The sequence below is a fragment of the Mobula hypostoma genome, chromosome 11, assembly GCF_963921235.1.
Source record: "Mobula hypostoma chromosome 11, sMobHyp1.1, whole genome shotgun sequence".
Taxonomy (NCBI): Eukaryota; Metazoa; Chordata; class Chondrichthyes; order Myliobatiformes; family Myliobatidae; genus Mobula; species Mobula hypostoma.
Window position 1 is genome coordinate 6,719,434 of NC_086107.1, and position 26,776 is coordinate 6,746,209.

The following is a 26,776-nucleotide window of genomic DNA, read 5'->3' on the forward strand; positions in this document are numbered from 1 at the left end:
CAAAACATGCTGGACAGTCTCTGGACTACCACAGGCACATAATCCAGTAGGATGTTTAACTGAACCTCTTGACCATGTCAGCATGCTTTTATGCACTGAGTTGCTGCCACATGATTGGCTGTTCAGATATTTGCATTTACGAGCAGTACCTAATAACAGAATGTGAACTGTAAAGTGACACTTGAGTGTACAGTGAAACACACAGTGAAATGCATCATTTGTGTCACTGACCAACACAGTCCAAGGACATGCTGGAGACAGCCCGCGAGTGTCGCCAAGCTTCCGGCGCCACTATGGCATGCCCACAATTTACTAACTCTAACCTGTCTTTGGACTGTGGGAGGAAACCGGAGCACCTGGAGGAAACCCGCGTGGCCACAGGGAAACATACAACGGGAGTGAATCTGGGCCATCAATGCTGTGAAAACCGTGCCTTACTGCCCACAACAGATTTGTGATATCACGCAGACACTCTGCGTGTCCGCTCAGGTGGATGGGAGAGGTTAGAGTCATGCTATATAGAGCCATATAGCAGGGAAACAGGTCCTTTGGCCCACAGTGTCTGTACTATCCACCATCCAACCACTGACGCTTGCCCTGCATTAATATTCAACACAAGAAAATCTGCAGATGCTGGAAATCCAAAACAACACACACAGAATGCTGGAGGAACTCAGCAGACCAGGCAGCAACAACAGAAGAGTAGAACAGTCAACATTTCGGGCTAAGACCCTTCATTTATTATTAAGGCATCTGTTAGTCTTGTGAGACCATGGATCTGCGCCTGGAAAGTCTTCACTCTCCAGGGCGCAGGCCTGGGCAAGGTTGTATGGAAGACCAGCATGCTGCAAGTTTCCCCTCTCCAGGACACCAATGTTGTCCAAGGGAAGGGCATTAGGACCCATACAGCTTGGCACCAGTGTTGTTGCAGAGCAATGTGTGATTAAGCGCCTTGCTCAAGGACACAACACGTTCCCTCGGCTGGGGCTCAAACTCACGACCTTCAGGTCGCTAGTCCAATGCCTTAACCACTTGACCATGTGCCCACTCATCAGGACAAGAAAAAAAAGATGAGGAGTAAGAAGGTGGGGGGAAGGGAGGAAAAAGTACGAGGTGGTAGATGATGGGTGAAACCAGGAGAGGGGGAGGGGTGAAGTAAAGAGCTGGGAAGTTGATAGGTGAAAGAGATAAAGGGCTGGAGAAAGGGGAATCTGATAGAGGACAGAAGACCATGGAAGAAGGGAAAAGAGAGGAGCACCAGAGGGAGGTACCTTTTATCTCTTTCTCCAGTCAACTTCCCAGCTCTTTACTTCACCCCTTCCCCTCTCCTGGTTTCGCCCATCACCTTGTGCTTCTTCCTCTCCCCCCCCCACCTTCGTACTCTAATTTCACTGCTTCCTTTCCAGTCCTTAAGAAGGGTCTTGGCCTGAAACGTTGACTGTTTACTCTTTTCCAAAGATGCTACTTGACCTGCTGAGTTCCTCCAGCATCTTGTGTGCGTTGCTCTGTATTAATTCTGTTCTGTTCAATTCCTCCCCCCCCAAAACACACACACACACACACACACACACACACACACACACTTCCATCAACAGACTCCCTAGATTCTATCACCCACCTGCACTCTCCAAGGGCAGTTCACAGTCAGTAATTCATCTACCGACCCACCGGTTAGTGAGATAGGGGAGGAATCTGGAGTAACGGGGCGGGGGGACCACGCCTACAACATCACCGTCACAGGGAAAACGTGCAAACCCCACACAGGCAGCAGCTGAGGGTCCAGAGACTGATCACAGGAATGATCCTGGGAATGAGAGAGTTACTGCACGAGGAACATTTGACGGCCCTGGACCTGTACTCTATGGAGTCGGCTTTCCCAACCTGGGGCCTGTGGACCCCTTGCTCAGTGGTATTGGTCCATGGCGTAAGGAAGGTTGGGAACTTCTGATGTAGAGTTTAGAAGAATGAAGGGCAATTATATTAAAACCTATTGAATATTGAAAGTCCTAGATGAGTGGATGTAGAGAGGATATTTCCTACAGTGGGGGAATCTGATCCTCGATCCGAGACAGAGTCTCAGAACAGAAAAGTGCCCCTTTAGAACAGATATGAGGGGGAATTTCTTTAGCCAGAGGGTGGTGAATCTGTGGAATTCATTGCCACAGATGGCTGTGAAGGCCAAGTCATCAGGTATATTTAAAGCAGAGCAACACACACACAATACTGGAGGAACTCAGCTGTCCAGCCAGCATATACGGAAAGGAGTCAATGTTTCGGGCTCTGACTCTTAATCTGGACTACAGTGGGAGGTTGATAGATTCTTGATTAGTCAGGGCATCAAAGGTTGTGGGGAGAAGGCGAGAGAATGGGGTCGAGAGTGATGATAAATCAGCCATGATGGAATGGTGGAGCAGACTCTATGGACCGAATGGCCTAATTCTGTTCCTGTGTCTAACTCGGATTGCTGGAGATGGTAGATTGCAGCATTGTCCACTGCTCAGGAGCCACTCCAGTGACCTGGACAAAACGATCTCACAACCCCAATGACTGAAAACATTTTTAGTGATGGGGGCTTGCTGTACACAAATAGGCTGGCAACATTTTCTAAAAGAAAAATTTTATAACTCCAAAGCATTTCTCAGGAATTTAAGTGCTTTGAGAGGTTATAAGGATGTTAGTGGCTCTGTAGCAAGCAAGGATTGCCGAGCTGTCGTTTGAATGACCTCTGGATTAGACAGATTCTGTTACATTTTCTAGGACTCTTCCTGTTTCATTTGGATGGTGTCATGTGTCGAAGGGTCTGTGTTATACTGTTCTTCATTCTGTGGAGCCACAGGAGAATGCAGATGCAGGAAATCTGGAGAAGCATACACAAAAGTCTTCTCCTTTTTTTTTCTCCACTCTTGATGAAGGGTCTCAGCTTGAACCTTCGACGGTTTATTCATCTCCGTAGGTGCTGCCTGACCTGCTCAGTTCCTCCAGCATTTTGCATGTGTTAGCTGGAGGAACTCAGCAGGTCAGGCAGCATCTGTGGAGGGAAATGGATGGTCGGCGTTTCGAATTGAGACCCTTCATTTGGACTGAGGTGAATCCAGATGAAGGGTCTTAAAGCTGAAAGGTTCACCTCCCTCCACAGATGCTGCCTGACCCGTTGGATTCCTCGATCGTTTGTATATTTTATTTAGAGATTCAGTGGGCAGCAGGCCCTTGCGGCTGAACAAGCCACACTGCTGAGCAACCCATTTATTCAACCCTAGCCTAATCATGGGACAATTAACCTACCAACCGGCATGTCTTCGGAATGTGGGGGAAACCGGAGCACCCAGAGGAAATCTAGGTAATCACTGGGAGAGCGTTCAAGCTCCTTACAGAGGAAGCTGGAATTGAACTCTGAATTCCGACACCCCGGCCTGTAATAGCATCGCAATAACCGCTGCAGTACCATGGCGGCTGGTTTTGAATGTTACGATGTGCTTTATGAGTCACTTTCTGTTATTCCATCCCTTTGCGTTTCTGCTCCAAGATATTGTGCCCTGTTGAGTTTTTCAGTTGAGGTGGTGTGTGCTGTTCCATCTGGTTGTCAGTATGAGCTCTGGCTGGCTTGTGAAAGACAGTTGGAATTTTCCTTACATGCATTAGGCAGTTTTTCAATCTAGATTTCTCCTGCCCTGCAATTCAGGAATCATGGAACAGTGCAGGACAAGAACAGGATCTTTGGTCCATGATGCTAATCGAGACTAATCTCACAGTCCCTATCCCACATTCCCTGCCCGTTCATGGGCCTGTCTAAATGCCTTTTAAACACTTAAATCCCTCTTAACTCTCCCGTATTAGCCTCACTGCCATTTGTGGATGTACATTTTACTGATGAAGTCTCTATAATCTCTTCCTGAAACCTGTTCTCCCCGTTAACTTTGTCAGGTTTCTGAAATGTATATTTATGGTCTTCTGCTGTAGCCTATCTCCTTCATGGTTTGACATGTTGGTCATCCAGAGATGCTCTTCTGCACATCACTGTTGTAATGCGTGGTTATTTGAGTGACTGTCACCTTCCTGTCAGTTTGAACCGATCTGTCCTCTCTCATTATCAAGGCATTTTCACCCACAGAGCTGCTACTCACTGGATGCTTTTTGTTTTTCACACCATTCTCTGTAAACTCTAGAGACTGTTGTGCATGAAAATCCCAGGAGATCAGCAGTTTCTGAGATTCTGAGCACCAACAATCATTCCATGGTCAAAGTCACTTAAATCACATTTCTTCCCCATTCTGAATAACAACTGAACCTCTTGACCATGTCTGTATGCTTTTATGTATTGAGTTGCTGGTACATGATTGGCTAATTAGTTATTTGCATTAATGAGCAGATGTACAGTGTGTCTAATAAAGAGGCTGCTGAGCGTATGCCAATATGGTTAATGTTTCACTCTTTCTAAAATACTAACATTGCAGGTAGTGGTTCGAGGAATCGATTCATGTATTTCAATGTGGAAATAACAAAGTGCTGGTCTCAAAATATTGTGTAAATTCCTGGAAAATTAGATTCGACCTTGGCTTCTTGGGAGAAGTCAGAGAGTGCTAGTAGATGGTTACCCCCTCTGACTGGAGGCCTGTGACTAGTGGTGTACCACAGGGATCAGTACTGGGTCCGTTATTGTTTGTCATCTATATTAATGATCTGGATGATGATGTGGCAGACCAGATCAGCAAATTTTCAGATGACACCTAGATTAGGAGTGGAGTGGACAGCGAGGAAGACTATCAAAGCTGGCAGTGGGATCTGGACCAGCTGGAAAAACGGGCTGAAAAATGGCAGATGGAATTTAGTGCAGACAACTGTGAGGTATTGCACTTTGGGTGGACAAACCAGGGTAGGGCTTACATGGTGAGCGATAGGGCACTGAGGAGTGCAGAAAATGGAGGGATCTGGAAATACAGATCCATAATTCCTTGAAAGTGACGCCACAAGGTTGGTAGGGTTGTAAAGTGAGCTTTTGGCCTTTGGACAGTAGCTAAGGAAGATATCAACAGACGATTCCAGATCATGACAACTTTGCTACTGAGAGATTCTAACAGAGAAGAAAGTCAGCAAAGCTCTCTACATAATAAATCATAGAGCAGCCAAAATGAATGAGCTTTGTTGAGAGCTCCGATCCCTGGCTAAACAATACTGGGGGTGGGGGCAGGTGAAAAGGAGAAACCACTATCTGCCAAGCTCTGTAACGTCCTGTAAGATTACGGGACTGCGCAGGGCAGGATGGCATGGAAGACGAGAGAGAGAGAGAGAGAGAGAAAACAAAAAATGAACCAGTAAATGTGCTGCCATTATTGAGAAACCCTACGGATTTGCCAAGCAGCTGCTGGGACATGAGCGTAGTGGGCACCTCACATGCTCCAAATAATAGATGGATCTGCACCTGCAGAACTCCCTCAGTGTCTCAGAGAGGGAGCTAGAGCCAGGAAGCCATAGCACCCTAGCAAACCCTGCTCCTGCTGTGGTTGAGTTCAATGGCAAGGAGCCTGGCTGTAAGGAGATCCACGAAGTAGCCAGAACAGCCAGAGCTAATTCTGATCCTGGTCCCAGCGGAGTATCCTACAACGTGTACAAGCACTGTCCGAAGCTCTTCCAGCTACTTTGGAAATTTCTTTGGGTTATCTAGCGTAGGGGTTAGGTCATGGTCCAGTGGAGGTGTGCAGAGGGAGTATGGATCCCCAGAGAGGAGAACTCCAAGGACATTGAACATTTATATTCACCTTGCTGCTCAGTGTGGAAGGGAAGATCTTTTTCAGTGTGGTTTCCCATCGCCTGACAGCGTTTCTCCTCAAAAATAGCTACATTGATACATCTGTACAGAAAGGAGGAATTCCCAGAGCGCCAGGGTGCCCGGAACACACTAGTGTGGTTTTCCAGCTGATCAGGGAGACCTGGTTGTACCATGGCTAGACCTTGCCAAAGCATATAGGTCATTATGACACAAGCTGGTGGAGATTGCACTGAAGTGATTACATGTTCCGAGGAAGATAAAGGACAGCATTCTGGACTACTGGGAGAACTTCAGAGAGTCTCCTCAGGAATGACCACGTCGGGCTGGCACCGGCCCGAGAAGGGTATTATAATCAATATACAACCTCAGTGATCTTCTCCTCTCTGACAGTGAATATGGTGGTTAAGGCAGCTGAAGCGGAGTGTAGAGGCCCTCTAAGACAGGCGTGCAGCAGCGCCCAATCAGAGCCTTCATGGATGATCTCACGGTTTCAACTACATCAGTCAGAGGCAGCAGATGGATCCTCCAGGAGCTAAAGAGGCTCGTCACATGGGCAAGGATGAGCTTTAAGCCAGAGGCATCCAGGGCTCTGGAATTAAAGAAAGGCAGACTCACAGACACCCCATTTCTCCTTGGATGGTATTGCTATCCCATCTGCCTATAAAAAACCAGTCAAGAGCCTAGCGAAGGTGTTTGGCCGCATCCAAAGAGATTCAGCTGCCATCCAGAAGACCACCAAGGAGTTAGAAATCTGGCTGTCCAGTGTGGACATGTCAGTCCTACCTGGCAAGTTCAAGGCTTAGATCTACCAACATGGCATCCTCCCTGTAATTCTCTGGCCCATGCTGGTATATGATGTACCCATGTCAACAGTTGAGACTCTTGAAAGAAAGATCAATGGCTACCTTCAAAGACGGCTGGGCCTCCCACGTAGCCTGAGCAACATTGCTCTGTGTGGGAAGAGGAATAAACTGTGGCTTCCTCTCAGCAACTTGTACGAGGACTTCCTAGTTTCCCCATACAAGAGAATTGCTGCTGTACAGACATTCCAGCAGCCCCAAAGTCTCATCAGCAGGCATTGAGATCTATATGGGCAGGGAATGGGAGGCCTGGGATGTAGTGGATAGTTGAGTCACATCTGAGGCACAGGGATTTGGTAGGGGACAGAGGTGTCAGGTCAGGCTGGGTTGGGCAGCTTCCCTTCAACCTGCTTCGACAGGGCCTAGGGCAGGGACAGACACAAACTGCGGGCAGCTGTAGGGGAAGTGGGTACCACCAGGATGGAAGGGTGGTAGTATCCAAGCAGGGAGCTTGGACAGGTGGGAGGGCGCGCTGAAGTGGAAGATCTCCTGGTCGAACATCTGGCAGGTAGAACCCCAGCACATCAAGTTCATGATCCAGGCTGTGAACCATGTCCTAACTAGTCCAGCAAACCTTTTTGCTTAGGGGCAAAGCGAGGCACCAACTTTTCCTTTCTGGCCTGGCAGAGGGACCCTGGAACAACCTTCTTCAGCAGCTGCCCAAAAGCCGTGGGAGAAGGCTGCTAGAGCTGATGCCCGACTGGGTGCTGAAGGCAGTGTCAGAAAGTATTTCCTCAGCCATTAACAACAGTAAGCTCCTCTGTCAACCCAGATCTCCAGCAGGCTTGCTTGCCATAGTGTCTGACTGACAATTGAAGGTTGACCTTGGCAAGCAATTAAAGTTCCCTGACTTCATTGCATCATGTTCACTGAGTCCTGACTTAGTCATTCTGTCAGAAATCCCTAGGCAGTTAGAACTGACAGAGCCTTCGGAGGACTGGATTGAGGAGGCGTTTGAGTGTAAGAGAGCCAAATACCTGGAGCTGGTGGAGCAGTACCGGAGTGAGAGGTGGTGGGTATGCTGCGAGCCGATAGAGGTTGGGTGTTGAGGCTTTGCTGGCTGCTGGCTCTGCTAAACCAACTCTCTCCTTGGCATTACGGGGGCTGCAAAGAAAAGATCCATCAAGGCTGTCACAGAGGACCCGGAGCGAGTGTCCAGATGGCAATGGATCGAGAGGCGGACGTGGAGGCGGACTAATGCTGCTGTGACACAAGCCAGGGCCTGATCAACTCTGTCCAGGTCACCTTGGCGAGGTTTGCCTGATGTTTAAAAAGCCTGGAACACCCGATGACCCCAGGTTGCATCACGATGACATGTCCCAGTGCATCCTCGGATGTATCTCAGCATCTTTGTAAATCGAAGTACTGAGTATAGGAGTTGGGATGTTATGTTGAAATTGTATAAGATGTTGGTGAGGCCACATTTGGAGTACTGTGTCCAGTTTTGGTCACCTACCTACAGAAAAGATGTCAATAAGGTTGTAAGCATGCAAAGAAAATTTGGAAGGATATTGCCAGGTCTTAGGGTCCTGAGTGTTAGGGAGAGGTTGAAGAGGTTAAGACTTTATTCCCTAGAGCGCAATTGATAGAGGTATACAAAATTATGAGGGGTATAGATAGGTTAAATGCAAGCTGGCTTTTTCCACTGAGGTTGGGTGTGAGTCGAACTTGAGACCATGGATTAAGGGTGAAAGGTGAAATGTTCAAGGGGAACAGAAGAGAAAACCTTTTCAATCAGAGGGTCATGTGAGTGTTGTGACGGGATCCTGAATTATCCCTTATGAACTGTGCTTTTAAAAAGAGAGAGAGAGCTGCACAGCACAAACACCTTGTTACTAAGAGAGAGAGTGACGAAGACTGCTCACAGTTTGTTTGGAATTTCTGTAAGGACACTGCCAGCTTCTGAGCTCCTACAGCGAGAGAAGGGAGGAGCTACTTGATGGACAGCTGGTGTTCAGCATGGTGAGGTAAATAGAAGGTCAGCTGGTAGACAGACAGACACATAATTTTGGACACTGGATGAGCTTGTTGTGCCCCCAGAAAGGTGGGTTTTTGGAGGATCGATCAGTGGCTCTCGCAGTGTGGAAAAGGTGTGACCGGTGGGAAGTTATTAGTGTGACCAACCCTCGCCTGGGTTGATAACTCCACCACAGAAAACCGTCCCCTTGTTGTGGTCACATTCGGTGACTTCTAAAGGATTTCGGGAAGAATCGACGGCATCTGCATAGTCGAACAACCACAACACCTCCCTTTCTCCATCACTACCACGAACTGAACTGAACTTTACTCATCACTGTAATACTGTATCCATTTACCCCTAGGTTTGAAGAAGCTTGGTTTATATACATAATCATTGCTAACCTGTTTGATATATCTGAATTTTATTATGTATTGCGTAGTTACTAATAAATGAGTATTAGTTAACAGTAATACCAGATTCCAAGGTGTTTTCTATTTCTGCTGGTTCTTTAACCCGTCATGGGGTACGTGACAGTGTGGAACAAGCTGCCAGAGAAAGTTGTGGATGAGTGTTTGATTTCAACCTTTAAGAGAAATTTGGAGAGGTACATGGATGGGAGGGTATGGAGGTCGATGGGACTAGGCAGATAATCGTTTGGCATGGACTAGATGGGCCGAAGGGCCTGTTTCTGTGCTGTAGTGCTCTGTGACTCTCTGCTTGAGCTATAAGGAGAGGTGGGATAAACTTGGGCTTTTCTCTCTGGAACATAAGAGGCTGAAGGGAGACCTGGTAGAGGGTTATAAAATTATGAGAGGCATAGATAGTCTGAATCTTTTTTTTCCCAGGCAATAGATGTGAAACATCAGAGGACATAGGACTAAGGTACATGACGGAGGGCAAAGGTCGGGCCGATTTCGCACTGTGGCTGTGAGACTGTACTAGCTGCTGAGCTTCATGTCTGTGAGCTTCGCAGCAATTTGCCCCACTGATATGAGGAACTGAGACTGAGGCATTGGGCTGTCCGGGGGTTTGGATCTGAGGGCTCACTCTGGTTCAGAATGCTGTTGCTCGCTTCTATTGTTTGCATGATTTGTGCTCTCGTTGGTGTTGGTCTTTTTTTAACTGGGTTCTTTAGGGTTTCTTGCTTTGTGGCTGCCTATAAGCAGACAAATCTCAAGGTTGTATAATTTATACATCTTAGCTAATAAATGTTCTTTGAATCTTTGAAAGAAAGTGTAAAGGAGATATGTGGGTAATTTATTTTACAGAGTGGGTAGCTGCCGGGGTGGTGGGAGAAGCAAATATGATAGCTGTTTAAGAGGCTTTTAGATAGGAATTTCAATATGAAGAGGATATGAGACCACAGAACATAGGGGCAGAATTAGGTCAGTCAGCCCATTGACTCTGCTGTGCCATTCAATCATGGCTGATTTACTTTCCCTCTCAGCCCCATTCACCAACCTTTTCCCCATAACCTTCGACACCCTTAACCTATCAACCTCCTCTTTAAATGTATCCAGTGACTTGGCCTCATGGATTATGTAGAGGCAGAAATTTAATTTGGCTCGGTGTTCAACACAGGCATTGTGGGCTGAAGGGCCTGTTCTTGTGCTGTACTCTACTTTGCTCAATGGTGAGAAATTTAATCAAATATCTTTCTGTTTCTGCCTTGTTGGACTCTGTGACTGTAACAAATGCAGCAAAATAATATTGTAGAACGGAGATACCTCGGGGTACAGGTACGTAGTTCCTGTGAGATTAGTAACATCGAGTTGTAAAGAAAGTGTCTAGCAAGTGTGCCTTCATTTGTCAGGATATTGAGTTCAGATTCTTTTCTTCTTCTTTCTCTTTTAAGCCCACCACCTCTCCCGGGGTGTAGGCTACCAACAGCAACTTGCCAGAGTCCTCTGTCTGGACCAGTCTTTCCAGTTGTTGCCAAATGGAGCCCATCTTCGAGGACCCTTCCTCTCCCGGGGATGAGGTCCTTGGAGCTTCTGTTGGTGTTTCTGTAGATCGGGGTTTTTACAGGACAGGGTTGCTGGCCCCAAGCTCAATCCTCCTCCTTTCAGAGTCGTGATTGGCACCGTCCATGGCGGAGTAGAGTACAGGACAGGTTCAGATTCATTTCTTTATCACAACTATATTGAAGCACGCAGTGAAATGCGTTATTTGCATTAACAACCAACACAGCCTAGGATGTGCTGGGGGCAGCCCACAAGGGTCACCACACATTCCAGTGCCAACATAGCATGCTCGCAATGTTCAGCACAAGCAGTAATGACAACAGAATAAAACAAGACAACAGCAAAACAAATCCCTTTCCAACCCTCCTAACCGCTCACGAACATAGACCTCCAACGCCAGGACAGGCTACCTCCGCCCCAAATCCAGTCCTTGGCTCCAGACTCTCTGGCTCAGACTGCTTGACTTGTAGTAATCGGCCTCCAGCCCCCAGGGGTTGGAACATCATGTTACAGCTGTATGAGCAACACACACAAAATGCTGGAAGAACTCGGCAGGCCAGGCAGCAACTATAGAAAAAGTACAATTGACGTTTTGGCCCGAGACCCTTCGAAGGGTATGTCCTGGGAGCTGAGGGGCCTGAGTGGTGGATGCCGCTGCCTCGAGGCACTGCCTTTTAAAGATGTCCTCAATGGTGAGGACATTTGTGCCCCTGAAGGAGCTGGCTGAGTTTATAACCCTCTGCAGTTCTTGTGATTAGAAAAGAAAGTTGGAACAAATAGTTCTGTTTCAGATGGGGTGTGGGGGAGGTGGGGGGGAGAACTGTTGCTACTTGTAATAACCAAGAGGGGTGCCATTTGTCCCTTTTGATCCATGCTGGCTCTTTGGCAGGCAATCTCATGAGTCCCATTCTCCTCCTCCCTATTTCCCAGTAAGCTCTGCAGATTATTCACTCTCATTCACTCCCCTTGACTCTCCTCCATTTGCCGACACAGAGGTTTGTCTAACTCACCATCACGTCCTTGTGAGGGGGGAGGAGACCAGCACCATGGTCATGGAGAGCCTACAAACTCCATCTAGCCTGCACTGGAGGTGAGGATCAAACTTGCATTGCAGGAGTTGCAAGATAGCTGTGCTATGTGATGCATTACCCCGATGGGCAGTGTGGCCGCTCTCTACTTGCATCTTACACTTGCTCACTGGCCTTCCAAAGCTATCCATTGACAAACCTCAACTCATTCAGCACACGGCTGCCAGGCGGGTAACTAAAACCAGAATGAGGGAACCTATCACTCCCATCCCAACTGCTCTGCATTGGCTTCCTGTATCCCTTTAAAGTTCCCTTACTTGTTTTTAAAGCTCCCTTACTTGTTTTTAAAGCTCTCAATGCTCTGGGACCAGAGTGCATCACAGAAGCATTTTTGTTTTGTAATCCTGCTCGAGCTCTCATGTCATCGTCTGCTGGTCTCTTAAATTTGAATAATCTCCCTCAAAAATAATTGGACTATGCTCCTAAATTGTGGAACTCAATACCTAAAAGTGTAAGTGACGCAGACCAGTTGACACTTCTGAACACCAACTCAAAGCCTATTTATTTATCTTTGCATTTAACTAGCGTCATTTTGTCTTTTACTTTCATGTTTGTACTTTATCCCATTGTAAAGCACTTTGAATTATATAATCTGTATGAAAAGTGCTCTCCAAATAAGTTGTTGTTGTTATTCTTATAGTTCCTTCATTTAAAAATGTGAGCTAACCCCTGTAGTGCAGCAGCTAGTGTGACGCTATTACAGCTCGCAGTTCAGGGTTCACTTCCAGCGCTGTTCTGTAAGGAGTCTCTGTCCGGCCTCCCTGTGGAATGCGTGGGTTTCCTCCCACAGTCCAAAGATGCACCGCGTGGGTTAATTAGTCATTGTAAATTGTCTGCGGATTAGGTTGGGGTTAACTGGGCTGGTCAGGGGTTGCTGTAGAGACATGGCTCGAAGGGCAGAAGGACCTACTCCGCGCTGTATTGCCAAGTAAATTTTCTAGCTAGACTTGCTGCCGCAAACCTGGGTTTAAAACTGAGTTGTGTGGAAGATGTTTAAGAGATGTAAGTGTGCACGAGAGCTGTGGATGGAGTATATCGGGATGAATGGGGCATTATTTCCCCTGCAGTTCAGATTAAGACTCATTTATTTGTCTCCTCTATATCAAAACGTACAGTGAAATGTGTTGTTTGCGTTGGGCAGTAGCCCACAAAGTACCCAGGATATCTTTAGGAAGCGGTGTCTCAGAAAGGCAGCGTCCATTATTAAGGACCTCCAGCACCCAGGACATGTCCTTTTCTCACTGTTACCATCTGGTAGGAGGTACAGAAGCCTGAAGGCACACACTCAGTGATTCAGGAACAGCTTCTTCCCCTCTGCCATCCGATTCCTAAATGGAGATTGAAGCTTTGGACACTACCTCACTTTTTTTTAATATACAGTATGTCTGCACATTTAAAAAAAATCTATTCAATATGTGTAATTGATTTACTTGTTTATTATTATGTTTTATTTTATTTATTTTTTTTCTCTCTGCTAGATTATGTATTGCATTGAACTGCTGCTGCTAAGTTAACAAATTTCATGTCACATGCCGGTGATAATAAATCTGATTCTGATTTTGAACAAACAGTGCAATCATCACGCATTCATGTGCTGACAAAGTGTACCCACAATGCTTGGCAGAACAACAACAGAATAAAACAACAGCAAAACAAGCCCCTCTTCCTCAACGCCTGCAGACCCGACCTTCCCGAATTATCACTGGCTTTAGACTCTGGAGCATTCTTACCACCAGCTCCTGCCCCAGACCTTTCATTTCACTGGGTATATTTAAAGTGGAGGTTGATGGGTTCTTGATTAGTAAGGGCATCAAAGGTTACAGGGAGAAGGCAGGAGAATAGGATTGAGGGGGATAATAAACCATGGTGGAATGACAGAGCATACTGGATGGGCTGAGTGGTCTAATTCTGCTCCTATATCCAATGGTCTATTCATTTACTGTCCCTGACCTCTCATGCCTGTTCTAAAACCCTAACTTGACCCCCACAACTCCCCGTGATGTTCACAAAACCAGCCCTGCAACCCTAAGAAAGTGATGTAGGTCTGAGCCATGATCTGGACAGGCAGCGCAGCTCGGAAACATCTTGACCAGATAGTGGATGAGTGGAATATTATTTAGAAGGACAATGATTGATTTCGAGTGGCAGGGTAGAGATACGTCTTTATCAAAGGAGGTGTAATGTGCTCCTTCCATCTGCTAGCCTGCAGGTCACCCTTGGGCAAGGTGTAGCACGTGCTTAGCCCCCGATCAGGGTCATGCGAAGCCATGGGAACAGGTGGTGGATGGTTGTATCAGCAGCTGGTGTATATCACAAGTCCTGGTTATGGGACCCCTGATGCCAGGCAGACAATCTCTGAAGAGTATTGATTATGGCTGGGGCCACCCTTCTTCTAAAGAAACTGTCCAGAAAAAGGCAATGGCAAACCACTTCGTAGAAATATTTGCTGAGAGCAAGCATGGTCAAAGGCTAAGATGACCCACATCATGCAACACAGCACGTAATGATGATGAATGATTGTTTGATTAATGTTGAGGTAGACCCTGTGACTTCCTGAACAAGTCATGAGAATGGAATTTACAGCTACCGAAAACACTCAGAGAAGCAAGTGGGATGTTAGTCTTTACTAAAGAACGAAGAGAGCCCATGATCCTTGAACACTCACGACAAAAGCAAAGGGGTACACCATGGTGATATTGGCGGTGAACATTCAGCCGCAGAAAGGGAGAGCAGCTTCATTTCCTGGGAATGAACATCACTGACGATCTATCCTGGCCCAACAGATTGACACCATTATAAAGAAGGCACAATGGTGGCCACATTTCATCAGGAGGTTGAGGAGACTTGATGTGACACTAAAGACTCTCACAAATTTATACAGATGTACCATGGAGGGCATTCCAACTGGTTACACTACTTTCTTAGTTTAATTTTTAAAATGTATTTCTTATTGTAATTTATAGTTTTTTTTTATTATGTATTGCTATGTACTGCTGCCAAAGAACAGTACAGGCATATGTCCCAACATTATGCCAGTGGCATTAAACCTGATTCTGATTCTGATAAAAGCCTCTCCGTTTCGACATTGGCGCCACCTCTCCCATACTACGTCTCAGGTTCCGTCCACACTACGCTGGATAATTTTGAAAACAAAGCTTTTTCTCTTCATCTTGATCCTCTGTCCACATTGAAACGGCATTTTCATCCCCCGAAAACAGAGCTTTTCTAAAACACTCTCCAGAGTGTTTAAATTTGAAAACGATTGTTGCGTGTTCTAGTGTAGACGGGGTAAATGGAGATATTTTAAAATGCTGTCATGACAACACCACAACACCAATGCCTTTTCTGCTTCTGCTTGGTACTGCGCAAGCACTGCTGGACGGCTGTTATAACGCGCAGTCGGTGTGAACGGCGTGAGAGTTAAATTGTAAAGTGAGCTTTTTTGACTATTTAAAAACGCTGCCGTGACGTGCCGCAACAGATGGCAGCAGCGCGGCATTTCATTGTTTTCTTGAACGCAACCCCCCACACAACCTAACAATTTCAGAACAGACGGCAACGAGACTGAAGCCAGAAGAGATAGAAATGTACTCACCAAATACTTTGACCTATAGCTTACTGAATAAGTATACTCACTTTGCCCTGTTTTCTGTCCTTGCTTATATGAAGGTGGTTTACCTATTTATGCAAGTACTTCTCTGACAATAGATGTGTAACAGCCTAATGTAACGTTGTATGGAAATACAAGATAACACTGATGCAGTCATGTTTTATACATTTAACAAGGTGCTTTATTAATGCAACAGAGTTAGTCAGTTTTTCAATGTTCGTCGTCAACTGGGTCATACTGTCCGTGAACTCCCTGTCGGTTGCCTCCATACGCTCCAGTATTTGTTGTTTTTTAGTTTTAAGTCCTCCTGTGTGAGAGCCAATAGCAATTCCGTTAAAAGTTTTTCTAGTCTGTAACTGGACAAATGAGCATCAAGTATACCGTTTCCTCTTCGCTTCTTTTCTGTTGGTCCTGCGCATGGGGAGGAGATTCACTCAAATATCTGTTCTAATGTGGACGGAGATGTTTTGAAAAACGCTTGGTGTGAATGCCTGTCGTTTTTACTTGAAACCGGTATTTTCAAAATTATCCGGTCTAGTGTGGAATAGCCTCAGCTGGCAGTGCTCGGGGTAATGGTGAGGATACACTGTGTTTCATTGTTCCCTCTAACTACAGAAGCAATCAGCCTCGGGGGAATTTAAATGTTTGCTGCGATGAGGAGATTGAGCTAGGAACAAAGACTGTGTTTTGTGGCATTTACATGGGGTGCATTGTTATGTGCATAGGAAATATTGCGCTTTCTTGTTTACCTGAGCTGCACTTTCTCTATCCTGTTTCACTTTATTCTGTACTCTCAGAATCAGGTTTATTGTCACTGACACGTGTTGTGAAATTTGTTGTTTTACAGCAGCAGTACAGTCTGATACATTTTAAACAAAAAGTACAAAGTAGAATTTAAAGAAAGTAGGGCAAAAAAGTGAGGTAGTGTCCATGGGTTTATGATTCATTCATAAAACTGATGGTAGAGGGGAAGAATCTGTTCCTAAGTCACTGAGTGTGTGTCTTCAGTCTCCTGTACCTCCTCCCTAATGGTAGTAATGAGAAGAGAGGATGGAGAAGGTCCTTAATGTTGGATGCCACCCTCTTAAGGCATCACCATTCAAAGACGTTCTCAATGGTGGGGAGACTAAAGTTCAAAGTAAATTTATTATCAAAGCACATATCAAAAATATTAAAGCTAGAGCCCATAATGGAGCTTTCCTATTAGATTCCTCCTTCTGCAGCCCTTTACCTTTGCTACCCGTCTGGCTTCACCTGTCACCTTCTAGTTATCCTCCTTCACTCCCCCACCCCACCCTTATACTCTGGCATCTACCCCCTTCCTTTTCAGTCCTGATGAAGGGTCTCGGCCTGAAATGTCACCTGTTGATTTATTTCCATAGATCCTGCCTGGCCTGCCGAGTTCTTCCAGCATTTTGTGTGTGCTGATTTGGATTTTCAGCATGTGCAGAATCTCTTGTGTTTATGAGTTTCCAACTAGCTTCAGTCGCGTGCTCTTGTGTGGCCATTAGACATTGCACGGTGCTCAGAGTGAACCATTTTAAAATAGCGTCATTTGCATGTACTTATGTTCAAAAAGCAGTGATTTTTGTCACTGATAGTTGACGAGATGTAAGGCAATTCAGAACTGATTTGTTCTCTGCGGTGGCATACACTGAGTGGATTCAGAATCACGTTTAATATCACTGGCATATTTCATGAAATTTGTCAACAGCAGCAGTATAATACAATACATGATAAAAGAAAAAATAAATTATGGTAAGTGTGTGTATATATATATATTAAATAGTTAAATTTAATAATAATAGCGCAAAAGTAGAACTAGTTAAAAAAGTGAGGTAGTGTCCAAGGGTTCAATGTCCATTTAGGAATCAGATGGCAGAGGGGAAGAAGTTGTTCCTGAATCACTGAGTGTGTGTCTTCAGGCTTATGTACCTCCTTCCTGAGGATAACAATGAGAAGAGGGCATGTTCTGGGTGATGGGGGTCCTTAATAATGGACACTGCCTTTCTGAGACACCTGTTCTTGAAGTTTTTTTTGGATACTACGGAGGTTAGTAACCAAAATGGAGCAGACTAATTTTACAAAAAGTTTTACAAAAAGACCCCCATCACCCAGAACATGCCCTCTTCTCATTGTTATCCTCAGGAAGGAGGTACATAAGCCTGAAGACACACACTCAGTGATTCAGGAACAACTTCTTCCCCTCTGCCATCTGAGACTGTGATGTAACCTGTTAGAATGCTCTTCACAGTACATTTGTAGAAATTTTTGAGTGTTTTAGGTAACAAACCAAATTTCCTCAAACCCCTAATGAAATATAGTTGCAATCTTACCTTCTTTATAGCTGCTTTGAAGTGTTAGAACCAGGTTAGGTCCTCAGAGATATTGACATCCAAGAACTTGAAATTGCTCACTCTCTCTATGAGGATTGTTCCCTCGTCTTGCCCTTCCTGAAGTTCACAATCAGCTCTTTGGTCTTACCGACATTGAGTGCAAGGTTGTTGCTATGACACCATTCAAACCAGCTGGTATATTTTGCTCCTGTACACTCTGTCATCTCCATCTGAGATTCTGCCAACAGTGGTTGTATCATCAGTAAAATTTATTGAGGGCATTTGTGTTATGCCTAGCCACACAGTCATGGGTATAGAGAGAGGAGAGCATTGCGTTGAACACGTGTCCTTGAGGTACACCAGTGTTGATTATCAGTGAGGAGATGTTATTATCAATCCACACAGATAGTGGTCTTCTGGTCAAGAAGTCGAGAATCTAGGTGTAGTGGGAGGTACAGAGGCCCAGTTTCTGTAGTGTTTTGATCAGGACTGTGGGAATGATGGTGTTAAACGGTGGGTTACAGTCAATGAACAGCATCCTGACATAGCTATTTATATCGTCCAGGTGATCTAAGGCCGCGTGAAGAGCCATTAAGGTTGCGTCTGCTGTAGATCTATTCCTCTTTTGATAACCATTAAGAACCAGCACACAGTTTTATGGAACTGTAGTAGTATTAGTAATGTTTTAATTATGTATTTCAATTAAATACAAATTTTGTTACTCAATTAAACTTCAGGTTTTTTTTGTACCTTTTTAATTATTTCTATGAAACTTCAGGCAGCCACTTATTTGGGCTGAAATGTGCTGGTTCTGATGTGTCTTGCACAACTTCAAAACAACATCCCAACTCCTGTACTCAACACGTTGATTTAGGAAGGGCAACGTGCCAAAAGCTTTCTTTACGACCCTATCTACCTGTGATGCTACTTTCAAGGAATTATGGATCTGAATGCCAGATATTGATTAGTATGGACCCCAAAGGTTACAGGGAGAATGTAGGGTTGAAAGCGAAGGTAAATCAGCTATGATCAAATTGTTGAGCAGACTCAATGGGCCGAATGGCATAATTACGCTCCTGTTTCTTGTGGTCTTGTATTATGAAAGAGCCAGCACAAGGTGGAGAACTGTGGAGAGGGTGCAGAGATGGTTCAATAGACAGTAGATGCAGGAGTAGGCCATTCGGCCCTTCGAGCCAGCACCACCATTCACTGTGATCATGGCTGGTCATCCACAATCAGTATCCAGTTCCTGCCTTATCCCCATAACCTTTGATTCCGCTATCTTTAAGAGCTCTATCCATCTCTTTCTGGAAAGCATCCAGAGACTTGGCCTCCCTGCCTTCTGGGGCAGAGCATTCCACATATCCACCACTCTCTGGGTGAAAAAGTTTTTCCTCAACTCTGTTCTAAATGGCCTACCCCTAATTCTTAAACTGTGGCCTCTGGTTCTGGACTCTCCCATCAGCGGGAACATGCTTCCTGCCTCCAGCGTGTCCAATCCCTTAATAATCTTATATGTTTCAATCAGATCCCCTCTCATCCTTCTAAATTCCAGTGTATACAAGTTCACCAGGATACTGCCTGGATTAGAGGGTGTGAGGTATAAGGTTAAGGTTGAACAAACTTGGGTTGTTCTTTCTATAGTGTTGGAGGCTGAAAGGAGAACTGATAGAGGTTTCTAAAATCACAAGAGGCACAGATAGGGTAGGCAGTGAGAATTCTTCCCACGGTGTAGAAATATCAGTCACCCGAGGACATAATTTTAAAGGTTGTTGGGGGGGGGCGTGGGAATTGAAAGCTATCTGAGAGGCAAGTTTTTTTTTACACAAGGAATAGTAGGTGCCTAGGGTGGGCTACCAGGAGTAGTAGTGGAGGCAGGTGGAATTACGAGGCTTTCAGATAGTCACAACAATTTAAAGAGAATAGAAGGATATGGAAGGATACAATAGGGTCTTTTAAGAGACTGACATAAGTACATGGAGCTTAGAAAAAAAAGAGGACTTTGCAACAGGGAAATTCTAGGCAATTTCTAGAGTAGGTTACGTGGTCGGCACAACATTGTGGGCCAAAGAACAGGTAATGTGCTGTAGATTTCTATGTTTCTATGGCTCATACGCAGGAGGAGGATACTTGGTGAAAATTGCAATCAAGATGATGAAAGGAGACCTAACAGAGATGTACAAGAGGATAAGTTGCGTAGATAGAGTGGATAGCCAGAGACTTTTTCCCAGGGTGGAAATGGCTAATACGAGGAGTATGATTTTAACGTGATTGGAGGAAATTGTAGGAGGGGTGTCAGGGGTAAGATTTTTTTTTACTCAGAGGCTGGTGGGTGCGTGGAACACCCCGCCAGGTATGGCGGGAAAGGCAGACACATTAAGGATATCTGAGAAACTCTTTAGATGGGCACATGGATGATAGAAAAATGGAGAGCTACATGGGAGAGAAAGATTAGATTGATCTTAAGAGTGGGTTAAAAGGTCAACACAACTTCGTGGGCTGTAGGGTCCAAACTGTGTTGTCACTGTTTGATGTTCTGTGGCCTATACACTTCCATGTTCTGTGTTTATCAGCTCAATGTCAGAGTGGCCGCTTTTAATTTTACATGGTTTTATGCAATCAAGGATCAACTTTATTCACCATATACATTTACATGTATTGGGAATTTGTGTTGGTGCAACATGCAAGAAACAAAAACAACATTTAACAATGATAAAGAATTATATAAAAATAAAGTTAGAGTTATGGCTATGAAATGAAATGTGCATAAATACATGATTAAGGTCCTTGGCCCAAAACATCGGGGCTTTGTATTCCTCTCCGCAGATGCTGCCTGACCTGCTGAGTTCCTCTGGCATTTTGTGTGTGTTGCTCTGGATTTCCAGCATCTGCAAAATCTCTTGTGTTTGTGGTGTACAAAATTATAAGTGGTATAGAGAGAGCAAATGCAAGCAGGCTTTTTCCACTGAGATTGGGTGAGGCTAGAACTAGAGGTCATGGGTTGAGAGTCAAAGGGGAATACGAGGTGTTCCCCTCAGAGAGTGGTGGATGTGTGGAACGAGCTGCCAGGCCAAGTAGAGGATTTGGGTTCAATTTTAAAACGTAAGTGAAATTTAGTTAAGTATATAGAAAACTCATACTCTCTGGAAAGATCGAGGGGAGCAAACCTGGAGGAAGATCTCAGCTTATGTACATCAAAAGCATAGCCAGGTGGCTACACATCGAGGAAATGGAAGTCATCCAAAAAACGACGGATAGATCTATATGGAAAACCATGGTCACCAAAGTCCACATCGGATATGGTACCTAGACAGACAGATAGACATATAGACGGGGCAGGTATGGAAGGCTATGGTCCAGGTGTAGGTTGATGGTTGTAGGCAGAATACTAGCTTGGCATAGACTAGATGGGTCAAAGGACCTGTTTCTGTGCTGTAGTGTACTATAACTCTGACTATGACCTATCAATCTCCACTTTAAATATACCCAATGACTTCGGCCTGATGAAAGGTCTCATCCCAAAATGCCAATTGTTTATTCATTTCCATGGATGCTGCCTGACCTGCTGAGTTCCTCCAGCATGTTGTGTGTGTTGCTCTGGATTTCCACCATCTGCAGAATCTCTTGTGTTCCTGTCAATCAGTGTTGCCTTGGCAACTGCGACGTCGCTCAGAACAAACAATAATAGCAAGTGAAATTTTGCCGGGCTAATTTCAGTATCGCTTATTTATTTTGTCTTGTCTCTGAGGGGTCAGGGATGCTGAGTCTACGAAAGTACAGAAGGAAATAATACTTCATAAGTACGAGATCCTGCTGATGATAGAGGTGTACAGAATCATGAGTGGCGGAGGATTGGGGAATCAAAAACTGGAGGGCACAGGTTTCGAGAGGATTAGAATATAAAAGCAAGGATGTAGTGATTAGGCTTTATAAGGCACTGGTGAGGCCTCATTTGGAGCATTATGAGTAGTCTGGGCTCTGTTTCCAAGAAAGGTTGTGCTTACTTCAGAGTGGGTTCAAAGGAGGTTCTTGAAAATGATTTCAGGATCGAATGGTTTGTCATATGAAAAGCATTTGATGGCTCTAGGCCTCTACGCACTGGATTTCAGAAGAATGAGGGGAGGATCTCATTGAAACTTTTCGAATGTTGAAAGGCCTCAACAGAGTAGGTTTGGAGAGAATAGGAGGGTCTAAGACCAGAGGACACAGCCTCAGAATAGAGGGATATCCATTTACAATGGAGATGAGGAGGAATTTCTTTAACCAGAGAGTGGTGAATTTGTGGAATTCATTACCACAGGCAGCTGTGGAGGCCAGGTCATTGGGTATATTTAAGGTACAGGTTGATAGATTCTTGATTGGTCAGGGCGTGAAGGGATATGGGGAGAAGGCAAGAGATTGGCGCTGAAAAAAAATGGATCAGCTGTAATGAAATAGTAGAACAGACTTAATGGGCCAAATGGCCTAATTCTACCCCTATGCCTTATGGTCTTGTGGTTTAAGGTGAGAGGGATAGTAACTTTTTCACCCAGAGGGTAGTCTGTGAATGGAATGAACTGCCAGAGGAGGTGGTTGAGGCAGGTACATTAATGACATTTAAAAGTTACTTGGACAGGTACATGGATAGAAAATATTTAGAGCAGGGGTTCACAGCCTTTTTTATGCCATGGACTAATAGTTTTCCGAGGGGTCCATGGACCCCAAGTTGGGAACCTCTGGTTTAGAGGGTTACGGGTCAAATGCAGGCATATAGGATTAGAATAGATGGGAATCTTTGTCGGCATGGACCAGATGGGCCGAAGGGCTTGTTTCTGTACTGAGAGATTCTGGGAGCAGTAGGGAAAGGGTTAACTTAAAGGCCAACAGTGTGACCAACACAAAATGTTGAAGAGCTCAGTGGGTCCAGGGACAGAGACAGGGAGGGGGATGAGAGAAATTTGGGAACTTTGATGGAATAATTAAAACTGAGGACAGAGGAGCGAGCAGAGTCACAAAGGAGAAGGAATATGTTGAAATGGTGGTTTGAGATGAGGGCAGGAACTGTACACTGAGAAATCTGAAAGTTCAGGTGGACAATGGGCTTTGTCTTCCTCCTGTGCAATGGGAGGTCGTGCCTGGTTATCTAGCAGTCGGCATGACACAAATATGCTGATGAATCAGGGGTGACGATAAGGCAGAGGCGAGTGCTGTCAGCACTGGCTTTAACAAGAATGATTTCTGTGTTGCTGAGATTGAGAATGAGCTGTTTGTGTGAGAGCCGGTTCGTGACTGAACCACTCGCAGCAAAAGAGTTTGGTTACAAAGCACCACTCCACCCGACTCCCACTGAGAGGCAGGAGAGAGATGACGATACAGAGAGGGAAGAACGGGAAGGAGCTGTCCTGAAAACGAAGTGTTTTAGAACGCAGCTTGGAGAAGAGTGTACAAATCCTGTAATGGAGGGAGATATCAGTCCTCACTATCTGGCCTGAGCACGGAGCTCCCAGGGCAGACATACCAGGACTCGGAGTCTCGGAGTCATCACGTCTCGAGGCCCGGGGATCAGCCATGCCTGCAATGCCAGGCGTGGCTCTCAGGTAGGGACGGGGAGCAGCCTGCAAGGGCTTGGCAAAAGCACGGCACTAGGCGGGGAGATTCTGCCACGGGAAGACGGGGTGAGATAGGATGGGAGGATTGTCTTGGAATTGGTTTATTCCTGCCACAGGTAGCAAGACACAGTGATTGCCTTGTCTTGTATACTGTTCATGTAGATCAGATCATGATGCAGTGCATTGAGGAAAAGCAATGAACAGTGCAGAATAAAGTGTAACAGCTACACAGAAAGTGCAGGGCAGGTAGACGGGAAAGTGCAGGATCCTAATGAAGTAGATTGTGAGGCCATGGGTTCACCTTATCATACAGGATCTGACAGCAGTGGAATAGAAGCTGTTCTTGAGCCTGGTGGTAGGTGCTTTCAGCCTTTTGTATCTTCTGGTCAATGGGAGAAGGGAGACTGTCGAGGGTGACATTCTTTGTAGCCTCTCGCATGCCTCTATTTTATTTGCCTGCACCAACATCCAAGACAGCAAACTTGAGGGGGAGCACTTTTTTTATACAGAAAGGGCAGTGGTATAGGTTGGTATTAGAGTCATAGAAATCTACAGCACAGAAACAGTCTATTTGGTCCTCCTAGTCCATGCCAAACCATTTAAGCTGCCTAGTCCTATCAACCTGCACCCAGACCATAGCCCTCAACACCCCTACCATCCATGTACCTATTCAAACTTCTCTTCAGTGTCAACATCAAAGTTGCATCCACCACTTGGTACCGGCAGCTCATTCCACACTCTCACCACCCTCTGAGTGAAGAAGTTTCCCCTCGTGTTTCCCCTCAAACATTTCACCTTTCACCCTTAACCCATGATCTCTAGTTGTAGTCTCACCTAACACTGTTTTATTATTGTTACATGTACTGAATTCCAGTGAAAAGCTGGTTTTGCATACAGATCAGATCATTACACAGTACATTGAGGTAGAACAAGACGAAACGACAACAGAATGAAGAGTAACAGTTACAGAGAGAGTGCAGGTGAAACATAAAGTGCAAAATCATATTGAGATAGATTGTGAGGTCATGAGTCCAGTACAAGGGAACCATTTAATAGTATTATTTCAGTGGGGTCCTTGAGTCAATGGTACATGTTATTGGGCTTTTGTATCTTTTGCCCGATGGGAGAGGGGAGAAGAAAATGTCCGGAGCGAGTGGGTTTAGTCAGTTGGTTTATCACACAGGTGCATTGAGGTAGAACAGGTCAAAACAATAACAGAATACAGAATAAACAGTCAGTGTTTCAGGCTTGGACTCTCCACGAGGACCCTTATGAAGTATCTTGGCCTGAAAATGTCGACTGTTGATCTTACTCCATAGCCGCTGCCTGGCTTGCTGAGTTCTTCCAGCAGCTGGTGTGTGTTGCCAGTGTTTCATGTGTGTTGTTTTTATACGAGTACTGTATTGAACCTTTGCTAAAGGTGAGACGTTCACTGTAAAGGCTGTGGGAATAGTGAACTCTCATCCCGTTGGAAGACAGCTGAAAATTTCTATACACAATACTGTGCAAAAATCTTAGGCACACATGTATATAGAAAGGGTGCCTAAGAATTTTGCTCAGTACTGTATTTGTCAACGTGGAGTGGAGAGTGAGTTTGTAAATTTGGCGGGAGCAAAGGATGTTGGGAATGGTGGGGGTGTAGCACCATGGGAGGGGTGTGGGTCAGGTGGCAGAGGAGGAGTGTCGGGTGGGGGGGGTGGTACAGGTGTAGACATACCCAGCCTGAGACACGAGGCAAGGTAATATGATTCCAAACAATTGGTTTATTGATCACTATATAATGTCCCTCTGGTGCTTCCTGCTCCCTCCCCTTTTCCCAACCATGATTCCCCTCTCCCTACCCCCTTTCCACTCTCAGTCCACAATAGAGACCCAGATCAGAATCATTATCACTCACATAGGTCATTAAATTTTTTTTTGTGGCACCAGTATAGTGCAATACATAAAATTACTAAGTACTTACTGTGCAAAAGTCTTGGGCATTCTAGCTATATATATGTGCCTAAGACTTTTGCACAGTATTGTAGATAGATAATAGTTAAACTGTAATATCAACTGATATGGAAACGAGAAAATCTGCAGGTGCTGGAAATCTGAGCATCGCACAAAATGCTGGAGGAACTCAGCAGGCCATGCAGCACCTATGGGAAAGAGTACAGTTGACGTTTCGAGCCGAGACCCTTCTTATCCTGATGGAAATGAATAAAGAGTTGACATTTTATTCTGCCTGACCTGCTGAGTTCCTCCAGCGTTTTGTGTGTGTAGCTCTGGATTTCCAGCATCTGTAGAATCTCTTGTGTTTATGATTTGCCCTGAAAGTGGCCTCCTAGATGTCCTTATCTGGCCGTAGATATCTCTCACATACAGAATGGATATTGTTCTCGAACTGTCCCAATGAAGATTAAGTTTGTGACGTTTGTGGAACTGGTCCTGTAGGCGTTTGGTTAAAGAAATATAAAGAAGTGCCCTCTTGAAATTCACAAGACGTCTCTCTGCAATGATAAGGGAAGCTAAGTATAACTGGATTGCCAGCAATTTCACAGACACCTACATGATTCTCAGAGACAGAACTAACATGTCATGTCTGTTGTCATTCAGTGTCCATGTGTGTTCCCTCTCTATTAAACAGGCAGGCCCTCCCAAGGACACCATTAATATATGCACACTCTCTTGAAAATGTTCCTGCTCTTTTTTTTGCTGATCTTGTACCTTTAATTGGCTGTACAAACATTTAGTGAGTTTGAGCTAACTGGGAATAATGATTAATGCCTGATTCTACAGCCAGTGGCCACTCTTATCATTCCCAGTGGCCTCGACACCATCTCATTAATGCAAATATCTAATCAGCTAATCATGTGGCAACAACTCAGTGCATAAATCATGCAGACATGGGCAAGAGGTTCAGTTGTTGTTCAGACCAAATATCAGAATGGGGAAGGAATGTGATCTGCGTGTCTTTGACCAGGGAATGATTGTTGGTGCCAGACAGGGTGGTTTGAGCATCTCAGAAACTGCTGATCTCCTGGGATTTCCACGTACAACAGTCTTGAGAATTTACAGAGATTGATGCGAAACACAAAAAGCATCCAGTGAGTGGCAGTTCTGTGGGTGAAAATGCCTTGTTAATGAGAGAGGTCAGAGGAGAATGGCTGGTCTGGCTCAAGCTGACAGGAAGGTGACAGTAACTCAGATAACCACACGTTCCAACAGTGATGTGCACAAGAGCAACTCTGAATGCAAAACATGTCAAACCTAGAAGGGGATGGGTTACAGCAGCAGAAGACCACGGACATACACTCAGTGGCCACTTTATTAGGTACAGGAGGTACCTCGTAAATTGGCCACTGAGTGTATGTTGGCTTCTTAGCTGAGAGGTTAAAGAACCAGTATCACTTTTATTATTGCTGTTTTTTATGAGGTGAAAGTTGTTGTTTTGCAGCAGCAGTACAGTGCAAAGACTTAAAATTAGTATAAATTAAAAGATAAACAGTCGAAACAAAGGAATAAAGAGGCAGAGCTCATGGGCTGATTAGAAATTTGTGATATCACTCTGGAGGAACATTGTATCATTTCTTAATGCATGCATACATTTCTAAATGACAAAAA

At 45.1% G+C, this 26,776-nt stretch overlaps 1 protein-coding gene across 2 annotated transcripts in view; it reads left to right on the forward strand.

Annotated features, from left to right (window-relative positions):
- The window catches only part of mapk8ip1b (mitogen-activated protein kinase 8 interacting protein 1b), a 148,654-nt gene that overhangs the window by 1,435 nt on the left and 120,443 nt on the right, over nucleotides 1-26,776 (forward strand). Inside the window, exon 1 of one of the 2 annotated variants that reach the window (XM_063063118.1) lies at nucleotides 22,991-23,158. The exons of the other annotated variant lie outside the window; for it this stretch is intronic. Within the exon in view, the coding sequence (XP_062919188.1) occupies nucleotides 23,130-23,158 (29 nt within the window). The 5' untranslated portion in view covers nucleotides 22,991-23,129. Of the gene's footprint in view, nucleotides 1-22,990; nucleotides 23,159-26,776 lie in introns of those variants that run through there. 2 annotated transcript variants of the gene reach the window in all.